The sequence below is a fragment of the Durotheca rogersii genome (assembly GCF_024521655.1).
Source record: "Durotheca rogersii strain YMJ 92031201 chromosome Unknown GGS23scaffold_1, whole genome shotgun sequence".
NCBI lineage: Eukaryota > Fungi > Ascomycota > Sordariomycetes > Xylariales > Xylariaceae > Durotheca > Durotheca rogersii.
In genome coordinates, this window is record NW_026251232.1 from 1,294,151 (window position 1) to 1,310,157 (window position 16,007).

Consider the following 16,007-nt stretch of genomic DNA (forward strand, 5'->3'; position numbering starts at 1 on the left):
CCAAACTTAACTTAAAAAAAACTTGACTCGACTTAAAAACTTAACCTTTTTTTTTTTTTTTTTTTTTTTACAACTCTGGGTATTACACCAATTTCTATCACTATGCCTTATGTTGCCACACCATATTATCTACCTATAGCCTCATGAGACTCACCTGGCCCCAACCTCCCTCGCCGCTTAAATGCATAATTCCTAGCATTCGCCCCCGGAGCGAGAGGCCGGCGACGGAACCCGCACTAGTAAGCGCGGAAGATCTCCATTGCGGCACAGGACCCTACGCCTACATGGGCTCTCCCTGTGAGGCCCAGGGTCTAGTTAGTATAGATCAAGCGGTCCCGGAGCGTAGATCTTTCTCGCCCGGCCCCTTTGCTCGATCAGCTAGGGCACTCCTTAAGGTCCAGCATCCGGGATTCACCTCTCTTATACATTTCCATATCTCATAGGTCCGATCGACTTGAGGTTCGGATCGCATTGCATGGCCTAGGATTATGATTCCTGCTCTGGATGTAGAGACTGCCGACGGCCCGGGCATCGATGGCCACAGCTCGACTAACGGGTCGTCGCGCAATGGAGAGGTCGTGGCTAACGGGTCGGCGGCGAATGGGAACGGGGTGGCCCCGAACGGACATTCTGCCAACGGGAATTCTTCAAACGGCCGCTCCGCAGAGACGCCCTTGAGCAACGGCCACCATACCAACGGCCACTATACCAACGGCAACCACACCAATGGGCACAACGGCACCAGTGCGCCGGTTGACGGCGCCATACCCATCGCGATTTGCGGCATGGCTCTTCGCCTACCTGGGAAGCTGACGACGCCCCAGGAGTTCTGGGAGTTTCTGCTCGCCAAACGCGACGCGCTCTGCCGAGTCCCCGCCAGCCGCTACAACGTGTCCGCTCACTACTCGCCCGCAGGCAAGCCGGGTCTCGTCGGGACGGAGTACGGGTGCTTCCTCGACGAGAGCGTCGATCTGGGAGCCCTGGACACGTCCTTCTTCACCATGCCGCGGACGGAAGTGGAGCGCGCAGATCCCCAGCAGCGGCTCCTGCTCGAGGTCGCTAGGGAGTGCTTTGAGGACGCCGGCGTCACCGGCTGGAGGGGCAAGACTATCGGCTGCTATGTCGGGAACTTTGGCGAGGATTGGGTCGAGATGTTCGCCAAAGAGCCCCAGCAGTACGGCATGCATCGGATTGTCGGCTACGGAGACTTCGTGCTCTCGAACAGAATCTCATACGAGATGGACTTGCGAGGCCCCAGGTACGTTTCAACAGAATGGCCTACCCGGTGTTTATTCTAATCTCGTTACCTAGTATGACCATCCGTACAGGATGTTCGGCCGCCTTGGTCTGTTTGAACGAGGCTTGCATGGCCATCTCCAGAGGTGACTGTGAAGCCGCGCTCATTGGCGGCGTCAATCTTATATTAGGCCCGGGTATGTCGGCTGCTATGACGGAGCAGGGCATCAATTCCAAGGATGGTACGTGTAAGACCTTTTCTGCCGAGGCCAACGGATATGGTCGTGGCGAAGCTATTACCGCCGTCTACATTAAACCGCTGAGCGACGCTATCCGGGACGGCAACCCGATTCGCGCCGTGATCAGGGCTACTTCGCACAACGTCGACGGGAAAACCCCCGGAATGTCACAGCCGAGCACCGATGCGCAAGAGGCGCTGATGCGGCGAGCCTACAAAGTTGCTGGTATCACAGACTTCTCGCAGACTGCCATGGTAGAATGCCACGGAACGGGAACACCTACTGGTGATCCTATCGAAGTTAAGGCTGTCGCTCGCGTTTTCGGCGAGTCTGGGGTCTACATTGGGTCCGTCAAGCCGAATATGGGGCATACAGAAGGGGCTTCGGGCCTGGTATCGTTAATCAAGATGACCATGGCCCTCGAGAATCGCATCATACCGCCTAATATCAGATTCATAACCCCCAACCCGAAGATTCCTTTCAAAGAAGCGAAGCTCACGGTACCTTTGGAACCGACGCCTTGGCCGAAGTCGCGCCTCGAGCGCGTGAGTGTGAACTCCTTTGGCGTCGGCGGCGCCAACGCCCACGTAGTTCTGGACTCCGCTGCTAGTTTCAATGCCTCGCCTGTGTTGTCGGCCGCACCGTCGACACCTCAACTCCTACTGTACTCAGCCAACCATGCCAAGTCGCTTGCGAGAATGGTTGAGAACTACAAGCAGTGGATAGAGAAGAATCCCGGGCGAGTTGCAGATCTAGCCTACACCTTGGGTAGAAGGAGAGAGCATCTGCCGCACCGTACATATACTATCGTCAATAACGGGGTAGCCGAAAGTGCGGCACCGCCGACGAGAGCGGGCCAGAAGCAGAACGTGGTCATGGTGTTCACGGGACAGGGTGCTCAGTGGCCGCTCATGGGCAAGGAGCTATTGCAATCTAACGATACTTTCAAGGCTACGATCCAATCTCTAGATCGATACTTGAAAGAAGCATTGGGAGATGCACCACCGTATTCCATTGAAGAACAGCTTCAGCTGCCGGCCAGGAAGAGCCGGCTCAGCTCGGCAGAGCTGTCCCAGCCGCTTTGCACTGCTCTTCAAATCGCGCTTGTGGACACTCTCAAGTCCTACGGAATTACGCCGAGTGCCGTGGTTGGGCACTCCAGCGGCGAGATCGCGGGGGCATACGCTGCTGGAGCCCTGACTGCAAAGGAGGCGATCCTGGCCGCTCATCACCGCGGTGCTGTGACGTCGAAGCAGAAGAAGTCGGGATCGATGGCAGCTATCGGCATGAGCTGGGAGGACACTGAAAAGTTCCTGGCACCCAACGTTACTATTGCGTGCGACAACTCGCCCAAGAGCGTTACGGTCTCCGGCGATACCAAGGACGTGAAGGCTGTCGTCGCCGCCATCAAGAAAGCACGCTCGGATGTATTGGCGAGACTACTCCAAGTCGACAAGGCATACCACTCGTACCATATGGCTGAGATCTCAGGAGACTATCGCGCGTTAATCGGCGAGATGGAGAAGAGGGACCCTACCATCCCTTTCTTCTCCAGCGTGACGGGAAAGCTGCTAGGCAAAGACCGGGACCTCGGGTCGCAGTATTGGCAGGATAACTTGCAGTCTCCAGTGCGATTCAACGAAGCTGTAACTGGACTCCTCGAGCATGAAGTTGGACAAAACGCCGTTTTCGTCGAAGTTGGGCCGCATTCCGCTCTCGCTGGGCCGCTGAGGCAGATATTCACCGAGGCTTCCTCTACTGCCCCCTATGTCTCGTCGATGACGCGCAACCAGAATTGCATCGCCTCTATCCTGACTGCTATCGGAAAGCTCCACTCGTTGAATGTGTCGGTTGACCTGGGCGCAGTGTTTCCGACCGGGACTTGTCTCCCAGACCTGCCTCGCTATCCGTGGAACCACGAGGAGAGCTACTGGTACGAGACTCGCATTTGCAGAGACTGGCGTCTGCGAAAGCACCCGTATCACGACTTGCTGGGAATCCGCTCGCCCGAAAGCACAGATATCGAGCCCGCTTGGCGGAATTTGTTCCACCTGTCCAACGCGCCCTGGGTCCGCGACCACAAAGTCGGAGACGATGTCGTATTCCCATTCGCAGGCTACATCGCTATAGCTGGAGAGGCTGTTCGACAGATCAGCGAAGTGGAGGAGGGGTTCAACATCCGAAATATTATTGTTAGCACAGCGCTGGTCCTGGGTGATGGGAAACCTACCGAGATATTAACCACGTTCCGGCCGCATCGCTTGACCACTACGCTCAATAGTCCGTGGTGGGAATTCTCCGTCTCCTCCTTCAACGGCCATGGGTGGACCAAACATTGTGCAGGCGAGGTATCGGCGCTCTCGTCACCTATCGAGCCCTCGTACGAGCCGGTCCCCGACGAGCTCCCTCGAAAGGTGAATGCGCGGAAGTGGTACGAGACCATGCGCAAGTCTGGCCTCGATCTCGGGCCAATGTTCCAGACGCTCGACACCATAGATACCTCCGTGGACGCCGAAAACTGGGCGATAGGGAAAGTGGTCAACAGTAGACAGGGCGACGAGGCCAACTATCACATTCACCCCACGGTCATCGACGGAACCCTGCAGATAATGAGTGCCGCTGCCGTCAACGGCTATGCCCGCAAGGTAAAGAATTGGCTCCCTACTGGTATCGACAAGCTGAGCATCGTTCGATGCTCCTCTGGTATGGTCACGAGCGTGTCCGCAAAGATAACGAGTAACCACTCTCTCCTCGGACGCGGGCGTTGCACCTCCAACGGCGTCATAGTCATACAGGCCTCAGGTATTCGGATGTCCTTAGCAGATGGTGGCCTCCCCGGTGAGATACCTGATACTCACGCGGCGGCTCGATACGAATGGGCCTCCGACATAGACTTTTTGAAGATACAAGATCTTATTCGACCGCCGACGGGCCGCAAAGAGCACGCTGCCCTCCTTGAAGAACTCGGCCAGCTCTGCTTGGAGTCTTCGAGACGAACACTCTCTGGACGACAAACATTCCTCGGCCATATCAAAAAATACATAGCGTGGCTTGATTCTCAAGTCCAAACGGAGGACCTGAAGCAACTCGATAATGACACCCTCTCCTCTCGAATCGAGGAGCTTGCCGCCAAGCTCTCCGAAACTCCGGCGGCACCCGCGGCCACAGCCCTTCACCAGTTTTCGACGAAGATCGAGGATGTATTCTCGGGCCGAGGCCTGCCGGACGTATTATCGGCCGACATACTCACGAGCCTCCACCAATTCCTTAACGGGACAGATGTCTCTCAGTTTATCCGGTCCCTGGGGCACTCGAAGCCGAACCTGCAGGTCCTCGAGATCGGGACGGGGAGAGAACCACTAGCAAACGGCATTCTTAAAGACCTCACCCGGCCTAACGGCCAAGTTCTGTGCTCTAAGTACACCTTCACGTCAACGGGCTTCATCTCGGCCAAGGACCAGCAGAAGCCGTTCGCAAACATGGAGTACGCCACCCTGGACATCAGCAAGGACCTCGGCGAACAGGAGTTCGAGGGCCGCCAGTACGACCTGATTATAGCGTCGCACGCGGTGCACGTAGCCAAGGACGTCCGACAGGGTCTGAAGAACATCAGAAAGCTGCTCCGTCCTGGCGGACGACTACTGTTACAGGAACTGTGCCCGTCCTCAAAATGGATTAACTACCTATACGGTGTGGTGCCGAACTGGTGGCATGGTAGTACCGATAACAGGTCCGACGGGCCTTACTTCGATGCCGAGGGGTGGAAATCCGAGCTTCAGGTTGCCGGATTCGATGACTTTGAGGGGAAGATCTTGGACGCGGAGGAGCCTCATCAGCAAACTGTTGTCATAGTTGCGAGACATTCCCGGTCCGAAACAGTTCCCCTAAAGCGGGTGACCATCCTAGGCGGAGCAGTGGAGGACGGGCTTAACCCTATCGTCTCCCAACTCGAGAAGGAAGGATACGAAATTACCAGATGTAAGATCGAGGACACGCCGCCACCGGGACAGGACGTCATCTCCCTCCTCGACCTGTCCGGGCCGTACTTCGAGACGGTGGACTCGGCCCGCTGGGACTCCTTCAAGCAGTTCCTGCATAACCTCCAGGACGCGGGCCTCTTCTGGGTCACGCCGCTCTGCCAGATCGGCTGCGCGGACCCTCGATACGCGCAGGTCATCGGGCTAGCGCGGACGGTGCGCACGGAGCTGACGATCGACTTCGCGACATGCGAAGTAGACGACTTCAGTGCTGCGACAGCCGCCGGTAGCGTCGTCCGGATTTTCGCCAAGTTCCAGCGGCGCGAAGCCGACGAGGTCCTGAACCCCGACTTCGAGTACGCTGTCCGCGACGGCGACATCCGCGTCGGCCGCCTGTACCCCTTCGCGCTGCGCGGCGAGCTCGTGACGTCGGGCCGCGAGGACAGGGCCATCCTCGACGTCGCCACCCCCGGACGTCTCAATACCCTGCGCTGGCTCCGGCTGCCGCGCGAGGAGGTCTACGGGAACAAGGTAGAGATCGAGGTCCACTCCGCCGGGCTTAACTTCAGAGTAAGACTACGGATTGCCCCCCTCCCTGCGCTTCTCGGTTGCTAATATTTCTGCGAAAGGACATCCTAGTCGCCCTGGGCATCGTCGAACTCCCCATCCGCCAGTTCGGGCTCGAGACCGCCGGCTTCGTGACGCGCGTAGGCCCTGACGTCAAGAATGTCAAAGTCGGGGACCGCGTCTGCTGTCTGATACAGCAGGCCTATTCCACCTACGTCGTCACACCGGATTACTTCTGCACCCGTATCCCCGATCGGCTCAGCTTCGACGAGGCCTCCTCGATGCTCATGCCGTTTGTCACGGCGATCCACTCTCTAATCAACGTGGGACGTTTAGAAAAGGGGCAGGTAAGTCGGAAGTGTTGTCTCCCCCCCCCTAATTCTCCAAACCGCTACGTTACCTCCGGCTAACAACGTTTCTCTCCATCGTTCTCAGTCCGTTCTAATCCACAGCGCGTGCGGCGGCGTCGGCCTAGCAGCGGTCCAGATCTGCCAGATGCTAGGAGCCGAGATCTACACGACGGTCAGCAACGAGGAGAAGACGCGATTCTTAACGGAGAACTACGGGGTCCCTAGGGAGCGGATCTTCAACTCGCGCAACGCCTCGTTCGTCGAGGGCATCATGCGCGAGACGGCGGGCCGCGGCGTCGACATCGCCCTCAACTCGCTGTCCGGCGAGCTCCTTCACGCCACCTGGTCCTGCGTCGCCGAGTTCGGCACCATGGTCGAGATCGGGAAGCGCGATCTCATCGGCAGCGGCAAGCTCGACATGAGCCCATTCCTCGCGAACCGGAGCTACTGCTGCGTCGACATTGACCAGCTCTGGAGGAAGCCCCCGCTACTACAGAGGTGAGCACATCTTCTCGCATGAGCACGGCCTGTGGCTTCGAGCTGCACCGATCTAGATTTTCCCCGGCTTTCCTTTCCTTATCTTTCTCTCCCTCTCCTCTCCTGTTTTTATATTTCTTCTCTCTAGTTGGCTTGCTGACAGAGGCGCACGCAGCGTCATCCTGGCAACGATCGAGTACTACGAGAAGGGGCTCACGACGGCCATCCGCCCGCTGAAGATGTTCCCGGCGGCGGAGACGGCGGACGCGTTCCGGTACATGCAGAAGGGGCAGCACATCGGGCGCGTCAGCATCTCGCTGCGCGCGTCCGAGGCGGACCGCGAGATCCGGTTCGCGACGGCGCAGCGGCCGCGGCCGGTCGCGTTCAGCGGCGCCGCGTCGTACCTGCTCGTCGGCGGGCTCGGCGGGCTCGGGCGCTCCATCTCGACGTGGATGGCGGACCACGGCGCGCGCGAGCTCGTGTACCTCTCGCGCAGCGCCGGCGCCGGCGCGCAGGACGCCGCGCTGGTCGCCGAGCTCGCGAGCATGGGCTGCGCCGCGCGGCTCGTCGCCGGCGACGTGACGCGCGCGGAGGACGTCGCGCGCGCCGTCGCCGCCGCCGCGCGCCCCCTCAAGGGCGTCATCCAGATGTCCATGGTGCTGCGCGACCAGAACTTCGAGGCGATGACGCTCGGCGAGTGGAGCGCCGCGGTCGCGCCCAAGGTCCGCGGCACGTGGAACCTGCACGAGGCGACGGCCGGCGCCGCGCTCGACTTCTTCGTCCTGTTCAGCTCGCTGTCGGGCGTCGTCGGCCAGCCGGGCCAGGCCAACTACGCCAGCGCCAACACGTTCCTCGACGCGTTCGCGCAGTTCCGCGCCGCGCGGGGGCTCGCCGCCTCGGTCGTCGACATCGGCGCCGTCGAGGACGTCGGCTTCATCGCCCAGAACCCGGGCCTCATCGGCAAGATGAAGGCGACCGGCTTCAAGGCGGTGTCGGAGCAGGAGCTGCTCGACGCGCTGGCCGTGGCCACGGCGCCACCGCCGCCGCAGCAGCAGAAGGCCGCCGCCGCGGGCGCGTTCGCCGACCCGCACACGTTCGTGCTGGGCCACGGCTCGGCGACGCCGCTGGGCAGCGCGGGCAACCGCGCGGTGTGGCGGCGGGACCGGCGCATGGCGGCGTACCACAACCTAGCAGCGGGCGCCGGCGGGGACGGGGGCGCGGCGGCGTCGAACGAGACGCTGAAGACGTTCCTGGCGGGGGCGCGGGCGGACCCGGCGGTGCTGCGCGGGCCGGAGGCGGCGCGCACGCTGGCGCTGGAGATCGGGCACAAGCTGTTCGACCTGCTGCTGAAGCCGCAGGACGAGCTCAACACGTCGTGGTCGCTCGTCGACCTCGGGCTCGACTCGCTCGTCGCGCTCGAGCTGCGCGCCTGGTGGAAGCAGGTCTTCGCCTTCGACATCAGCGTCCTCGAGATGCTCGGCATGGGCTCGCTCGACGCCCTCGGCCAGCACGCCGTCGAGGGCCTGCTGCGCGCCGTCGCCGAGGAGGAGGAGAGGAAGGCGGCCGAATGAGAGGGCCGTGCGAACGAGAACGAGGATGGCGAAGAGGGTGATCTATAAGTGATGACAGGGGAAGCGTTTATATATTACTCTGATTCCCTTTTGGTGTGTTCTCTATTTTCCTTGTATGTATGTATCTCAGTGCGCATGCGGGACTCTATAGCCTCAAGTTTTAGGTAGCAATCAATTACCTATCTTTCAGGGGTCCGGCTATAGCCGTCGATCTTGGTGCAAAGTTATACTGTTCGTTAAAGGGGATCACGGGCTGAGTAAGATTGGCATAATATTGGGCTGTTTCTTCGATCCGCATCTATGTTGAATTCCCGGGATCGCCTGCGTTGGGATAAAACTACAGTATATCGATACACACTTCTGATATTGTCTGACAGAGTCTCCGACACCCCGTTTCCTCCTTGAACCCGCCTTGATTACGCTGCCTCATCTTGGCGATCAGGATTCTGCCGGGAGTATACCTATACATCAATGTATATATATTTATATACTCATCTCGTACTACCTGTTATCCCTTGTCTCCGGGAAGCCCCCGTATTAGCTAATTATTCTGTCCCAACCTCGGACTCAGGGGCGAATCCTCCCTTCAATTCCACCACATCTCCTTCTCGGCGAGGTTCTCGGTCCTCGGCCGTGATTGTGACCCGGCGTACGTAAGGAGATCAAATGTTTCGAACGGCCCCTTCTCAAATGAGCCCCCTATTATCGTCGCTAACCCATCGTCCGAACACCCCACGGAACTTCCGGCCGCCCTGGAATCAGCCGGCGACAGCAGCGGCCCGAAGTTCACCGCCGGAAACTTGCCGGGAGTCTGGCTGCTGCATTGCACTTGCGAGGACATGTTGTTGCTTTCGGCGGTTACGGCGGGATACATATCGGATGGGGGCGTACTATAGGACGATACCCGGCGTGTGTGTGTCGGAGATGTCAGCGATGATGGTGGACTGCTCTGTTGCGTCCTCCGTCTTTTTCGCTGCGTCCTTAATGATGTTATAACATCTACTAGGATGGTCGAAACCTCGTACAGTCGCCTATTATAACAACCCTCATCTCGTAGATCCGTCACATTATGAAGCATCTCGGCAAATGATTGCAGCAAGTCAGCGTCCGAATCGTGGCCTTGCTCGGCGACTACGTTGGTAGCGATCTCGTGAAGATACAGAGGTGGGTGCGATGCTATCGCTCTGCATTTTATTAGACCATGCCCCGGTCCGTGTGTAAGTAAGCGGAGAGCGAAGGGATAGAATTAAATAAAACGAATGCGTACCGTGGAAACACGCCCTGGCGTCCCAAGTCCGCCGCGGAGCGCCATAAACGCAGCAACAGCCTGATACACCTCCTGGAGATCTCTATGCGCTGGTATACCACATCCGGGTGTTCTCTAAAGGGCCACAAGTATAACAATTGGGTGCAGGTGAACCCGACGGATAACTCGATTGTCGACGTAGAAGTCGGGGAGGCCCCGTTCTCGGCTTCTTCGAGGTCGATACCCCAGTCGGCTAACCACTGCTGCAGCCGCTGGTCGAATTTGAATATCAGGAGGCGAACTTGGGTTTCGGTCCTGGCTGGGGCGCGAAGAGCGTAAATCTCCGAATGAATGCTCTCTTGGATCTCTGCCAATCTCGCCTTCGCGACTAAGTCGTTCATAGACGGGTCGTGATGTATGCCCGGGGCTGGCTTTATGCTCACGTCAGACGCCAGGATGCTGGGGGATGCGCCGACGGCCCAGCACACTGCCTTGTCCAAGACGTAGAGGCAGTAGGAGACGCACTGTCTTTCTCTGCTCTCTTCGTCTCCCCCCTGGCCTTGAGCGCTGCTCTCCCAGTCGTGGAGCCCGATCGACTTTGCGCACTGAGAAGCCAGGTTGAATAGCTTCGCGAACACGTTGAGTGACATGTGCTCTTGAGCGACCACGCACTTGTGCGATATTAGCAATTGTTCGGAGAGAGAAGCTCCGCTTCCATTTCGTGACATACCAGGGATAAGAGGGCCTGGACGTTGATAAGCCGGGGTGAGATCAAGAGCTCCGCATGCTCAATTGCCCTCTTGGCGTTGGCGAGGAACCCCTTGGTGAGATCGAGGTCGATAGTCGAGCTACCGCGGTGCGCCTTCGACGGATTGGGTTTGTGAGGGTGAGGAGGAGGATGCAGAGAATTGGGCGCCAATGTCATTAGAATGAGATTATTCGAACACACTACCTGCGCCAGGTCTCTTTCGGGTGAGTCCAACTCATGTAGCGCCGTGGTATGTTGTATGAAGGATTCCTTCGACCATATTGGGAAGTGCGGGTTAATGGTTGCGAAGTACGGCTCGATCATCGCCTTCAAGATAGAAAGGGGCGGGCCCGTAGGCAAGGACCCATTCTGCAATATTTCCTCGTCGCGGGATACTAGCAGGTCGAACTTGTGCTGGGCTAGAAGGGCGCATTCACTCAGAGTCGGGTTCTCCGAGCTTCCTATGATCAGGGGCTCAAGGACGCGGCCATCCATGTCGTGCAGAAGAGACTCCAGCGACGTAGGACCGAAATACCTTTCGCTTGCTTTGGCATGATGAATTTTGAAGTGACCGAGAGGCCTCTTGAACACTGGCATGTCATAACTCACGGGGGTGTTTTCCTCGGGAGTAGGCCAGTTAGAGCCCGGCTGGAGTCTAGAAAGGATGTCGGCACCGGACGACGATTCCGAGACCAGTCTTTTTACCGTGTTCTGTGTCTCTGCTAGCGCAGCCTTCGCCCATGTCGTTAGTCTGGGTGCTCGATGGGGGAAGAAAGGGGATTCGAGGAGCTAACCTCTAGACTTTCGAGGCGCTTGCTGAGCCTTACGATTGTATGGCTCCTGTTCCCGGTCAGTCTTTTGATCATGGTACCGCGCTGCCTCTGAAAGATGTCTCACAGGAGAGCTGTCTGGTTGCATTTTTTGCCGTGGCCGGACCACTCGCACTTCTGGCCGAGGCGGACGCAGTTGGAGCAGAACGGCTTCTCTCTCCCGCATCGTATCTTCTTGACGCGGCATTGGTCGCACACTGTTGCCGTTCGGTAAGCCTCGTCTTTCGAGTCGAGCGTAGCGGGGGGCGGTCCCTCGAGGGTCCCTGCTCACCTGCGTAGTCCTTCCCCGCCGCCTCCCGCGACATCTGGGAGAGAATGATTTAGCTGGGTGTTTCTGGCCGACTTGAATCGCGAAGCTAGGCTCAGGAGGCGATGAGACAAGTTTAGCATCTTACCTCATCGTATGACCGGGGATGCTTTTCTGCAGGCATTTTAGACGGAACTAGACCCCCAGCATATAAACTACGAATGTCGATGCGAGACGGGCGTCTCTCACTGCCGTCGACGCTTAGGGTCCAGCGGTTCGTTTTTGATCAACGATCAGGGGGATTTAGGCTCCAGCGATGAGGAACCTTAATGTTCCTATAACTTAAAGTCCCAGCTCCCTCTAGCAAGGAATTCCATCTTCGTGGGATCAGTATCGTGGTGTTGTATACCCGCCTTGGCCACTGTACGGCCTAAGCTTGATGTAGAGCAGATCTATCTGGCATGTTCGTGATCCGGTAATAGCTTACTACTCCTTCTAGTGGGAACCCCCGAGCGCTACGCAAAATGCCTGCCGTTTTCTTTCACGTCCTTTTGAGTGAGCCTCGGGGGAGCCCCTGCTAGCGGCTATGCAGATTGGCTTTACAATACGACCACGCCTCGAGCTTGAGAGCCAGACCCCTAGACACTAACTCCGCGACGTTACATAAGGGCCAATCGAGAGCTTGATCTTGAGCTCTTTCCACCCTTACCTGCGTTCGCTCTGTTTATCCGATATATGATACCGGATGTGATAGGGCGCGTAAGGAAGCTCTCTTGTGCGGTGGGCGTACGAGACGACGCAGACTGCGGAGACGCCGAGCTGTCTGTAGGACTCACCATGAGACCTAACATGTTGGAGGACAAATCGAGGATTTGAATCCATTTCGTCGAGTCTTATAGTCGCCAGTAGCAAACGGAGTCCGACGCCACATATGACATCTGCCAGGCCGGCGCTGGTTGTTACCAAGTCTCTCGGCGTTGGCGTTTTCCCTCTCGCTGCGAGGTTCCGATAGTCTAATTGGCCATGATTCCGACTTCATCAGCCTACCTGCTATATAGGCATCCTGAAGGACGAGACTGACTCGTCTACGAGGTAGTGGGTATACAATAGCTGGGGACCCGGCCTATCAACGGAATACTCGGCCCTACTTTACCTGGTTCCTTGATCGAACGTGAACATCTTCGCGCCGCCTTGCGACAGGAGCCCCCCGCACCTTGTTGGGGCCAATCATGGCGGGAATATCCCGGCTGTGATTGTGACCGGGTCCTACCGCGGCTCGATTGTGGTGCGGCAGGGGTGGTAGGCGAGCAAAGCCCCATCGATCAGCAAGCCTACTCATACATTGGAACGGCAGAGCTCGATATTCGTATGTGAACAGCAATTAGGTCTGCGGAGCCTCGGGAGGCGTGGTGGTCGTGTGTTATCCTGTGACATAAGACTAATGCATGTTCCTCTCATGTAAGATACCCTGGAATGCCCTGAGCTGACGTCCAGATACAAGCGTTAGCGAGGAACCATCGACCGATGCTCACCAGGAAGGAAGCTGGCGAGTCTAGCAATCTAGGGCGGTCTTAAGTCTTGAATAGGAGTCTCGGCCCGAAGGATGAGGTGGCTCACCTGCAGCCTCATCCTTCTGTAGTCGGCAGCACGTCGACCACACTCCTCCCCCTCCTGCCCTCCACTCCTCCCCAGAGCAGCCTCACGTAAACAGCAGCGAAGCTACGGAAGTCTGTGGATGTAGGACGCAGTCTCCATAGATCAGAGACTACACTATTTCAAGTGCCGTGGCAAGGAAGCTTTTCCCGATGACTATGGTCGGTAATTGGCAACGTATTTGTAAACGTACCTAACGTTTTATCCATCCTACAGGATCCTTCGTGGTCCGGGTTTGAGGCTGAGGCGAAATACACACCGAGGACTACTTTAGGGTAGGGTACGGACCACCGTCTTGGGTCGACCTGAATATAAACATCTCTCATCCCCCACGTAGAGGAAAAGAGAGGGTTACCGATGTTGACGCTACCACGTGCTCGCTGCCATCTTGAAGCCAATGAGAATCCGACAGCTTTGAGGTCGTCTCCTCGCGTGGCGTCGACGGTGCACAGCGATGTATCCAAACTCGGACACGCAGAGGTCAATTTACGGGTTGGCTAGTGAGCTCGCATCCCTCATGTAACTTGGGGTGACATCGACAATGGCTATGGTGCCTTGAATTTTCACTTTCTAGCACACCATCAACTAGATCGGACGACCCGCTGCCGTTTACAATTGGACGTTTTTCGCAGGATCTGGGGTTTGATGCAACGAGGGTAGCATTCGCAATCGGCGGTTTACAGCTAAGAAGGGATAAAAGGGGGGTGGGGGGAGCGTAGGAGCGGAATACAACCTGACATATATAAATGTACACATTGGTGGACTCGAGAGTATGAGTTTTTCGGAGAAAAGTTGAGACGGCTTCTAGAAGCAGCACGACCTAGGAAACACCGCGAGTCGATCCCGCCAGCTGACCTGGCCCTATTCGGACGAGATATTGTGTCGGGAATTCGTGAATAGCCAAGAGGATCCGGGTGTAACCTCTTTAGGTAGCTAGACTGGGTACGAGCAGTGGGAGCTGAACCCGAGAAGACCGTAACAAGTAATGTTTTGACCGAAAGGAATCCTCCAGCCCGAGAATAGCGGGCAGCATAGGTAGATCGAGGTGATATACACATGCATATTAACTGCATATGCAGGCCGCTTGGGGGCGGATAGGAGCTAGGCTACCATTACGCTTCCGGGATGGATCGGGGACGCCATATTGCTATCCCCCCCTCTCGTCTGAGGTCTGGCTCTTCCCGGGACGCATGTGCTCGAGTACATACCTCATGTCTTCGTTACAAGGGTCTGGTGGTTCCCGGAAATACACACCATCAACGAAGATTTCGATAGCGAGGCCGACAACCGACTTGTCAAATCTCTTACCCTTAGAGTCTTCAAACCGGGCTCCCTCGGCTAGCGACTCGACGATGGACAGTACCTTCTCCATCGAGGTTAAGTATTGCTGGGGATAAGCATCCCATAATTCCTTAGCTAGGAGATTCGTTCGCACAGATCCCGGACAGATAGCGTACGTCCGGATCTTATCCTGCTCGTGGAATATCGGGGCAACCGAGCGCATGAAATTGAGTATCCCGGCCTTGGATGCGGCGTAGAGAGGCGTGATAGCTTGAGGGTACTAGGGACGTATGAGATATAGAGTCGACCGCAGCTGTCACTTTGAGAGGCTTACTATGCCAGCGATACTGGATGTCATGACTAGCACACAATCTCGGTCATCATGCGTGTTGGCCCTAAAGTAGTGCTGCGCCAGGTAGCTCGTCTTGACCACGCCCTTGAGATTGGCATCGATGCTAAGCTCGTCCGGCTCGGGTGGCGGCGAGGAGAAGTCGCGTCTCTCGAAGAAGTTCCCCCTTTCCATGACACCGGCATTCGCAAAGACGAAGTCGAGCTGGCTCTCGGCTGCAAAGACGGCATCGAACGCGGATGACAGCGAATGCCAGGCGGTGACATCTACCTCGTGGAAGACACATCTGGTTAGACGGGCCGCCGCCGCACTCCCGCCGGCCTCGTTAATATCGAAAATATGCACTCGCCAATCCCTGCGGCAGAGGGTTTCGGCAACGGCGAGACCAAGCCCGGAAGCGCCGCCGGTGACGATGGCGACTCGAGGACTCGACATCGTTGAGGAAGCGATGTTTGGGAAGATGGGCTCTGCTTTCGATGTCGTTCAGGAGGGTGGTCAATGTAAATACGGCCGGGGCTTATGAGCTCAGCGGCGGCGCGAGAGGATATTTCGTAGCTAAGAATTCCCCGCACCGGCACTTCGCCTTATAACCGCCCTTATCACCTGCCCGGCTAGGTTGGGGTGTCAGCCGGGAGATGCATCGCTATGCGCATCTCAGGAGGAGCGTTGCCATCGCGAACCCGTATGCACCTGTGATATGTGACACGAGCATCGCACCGTCAACCGGGACCTAGAATGAAACACCACTGGAAGCGGCTCTCCGGCCAGGAAGTGTCGCTCAAGGCCATGCCAGGACGGTATACCTAATGTTAGGCTGGACCGTAGAATCAATATTCACGCTTCATATTACTTGGATGCCGGTCCACCCCCCTCTTTACACGGCCACGGAATGGAACACACCGAACCTTCGGGCGTCATGAGGTTATGATTTTGCTCGTCGCGCCGAAGATATGTGCTGGCGATGGGACGGGAAGTTGGATATGGGAAAATCGACCTTCTTGGGTCTAGAGGTACATGGTACCTATGTAGTGGCGTGGGTAGCAATTAGTCATCCTGTATCCTCAATACCTGAGGCAGGCATTGACGCAGAAACCGTAGTAGTAGGTACCTTGCAGGTACTACTCCAGATACCTTGTAGGTACCCGTACTTGGGTACATAGAGGCACGCAGGTACCCGTACCTGTATGTGCCCAGATACCTACCTAGGCAGGTAGGTGTAGGTACCCAAGGTAGGCA

The 16,007-nt window shown here is 57.2% G+C and overlaps 3 protein-coding genes across 3 annotated transcripts; 1 reads left to right on the forward strand and 2 right to left on the reverse strand.

Moving 5' to 3' along the window:
- Window positions 1-54: 54 nt before the first annotated feature.
- GGS23DRAFT_608765 (fatty acid synthase S-acetyltransferase) lies at window positions 55-8,633 on the forward strand. The gene is made up of 5 exons (XM_051520230.1): window positions 55-1,258; window positions 1,312-6,022; window positions 6,082-6,366; window positions 6,455-6,867; window positions 7,022-8,633. The coding sequence occupies exons 1-5, from the start codon at window positions 489-491 to the stop codon at window positions 8,415-8,417; spliced, it is 7,575 nt and encodes a 2,524-aa protein (XP_051376897.1). The 5' UTR covers window positions 55-488; the 3' UTR covers window positions 8,418-8,633.
- A 47-nt stretch (window positions 8,634-8,680) lies between these two features.
- On the reverse strand, window positions 8,681-12,021 carry GGS23DRAFT_544457 (uncharacterized protein). Its single transcript, XM_051514904.1, has 7 exons — window positions 11,637-12,021; window positions 11,513-11,546; window positions 11,309-11,438; window positions 11,206-11,251; window positions 10,394-11,143; window positions 9,685-10,334; window positions 8,681-9,601 (listed from the first exon to the last, which is right to left on the reverse strand). The coding sequence occupies exons 1-7, from the start codon at window positions 11,670-11,672 to the stop codon at window positions 9,004-9,006; spliced, it is 2,244 nt and encodes a 747-aa protein (XP_051376898.1). The 5' UTR covers window positions 11,673-12,021; the 3' UTR covers window positions 8,681-9,003.
- Window positions 12,022-13,942: 1,921 nt separating this feature from the next.
- Window positions 13,943-15,411, reverse strand: GGS23DRAFT_16929 (3-beta-hydroxysteroid dehydrogenase). Its single transcript, XM_051511538.1, has 3 exons — window positions 14,757-15,411; window positions 14,350-14,702; window positions 13,943-14,288 (listed from the first exon to the last, which is right to left on the reverse strand). The coding sequence occupies exons 1-3, from the start codon at window positions 15,204-15,206 to the stop codon at window positions 14,243-14,245; spliced, it is 849 nt and encodes a 282-aa protein (XP_051376899.1). The 5' UTR covers window positions 15,207-15,411; the 3' UTR covers window positions 13,943-14,242.
- Window positions 15,412-16,007: the final 596 nt, after the last annotated feature.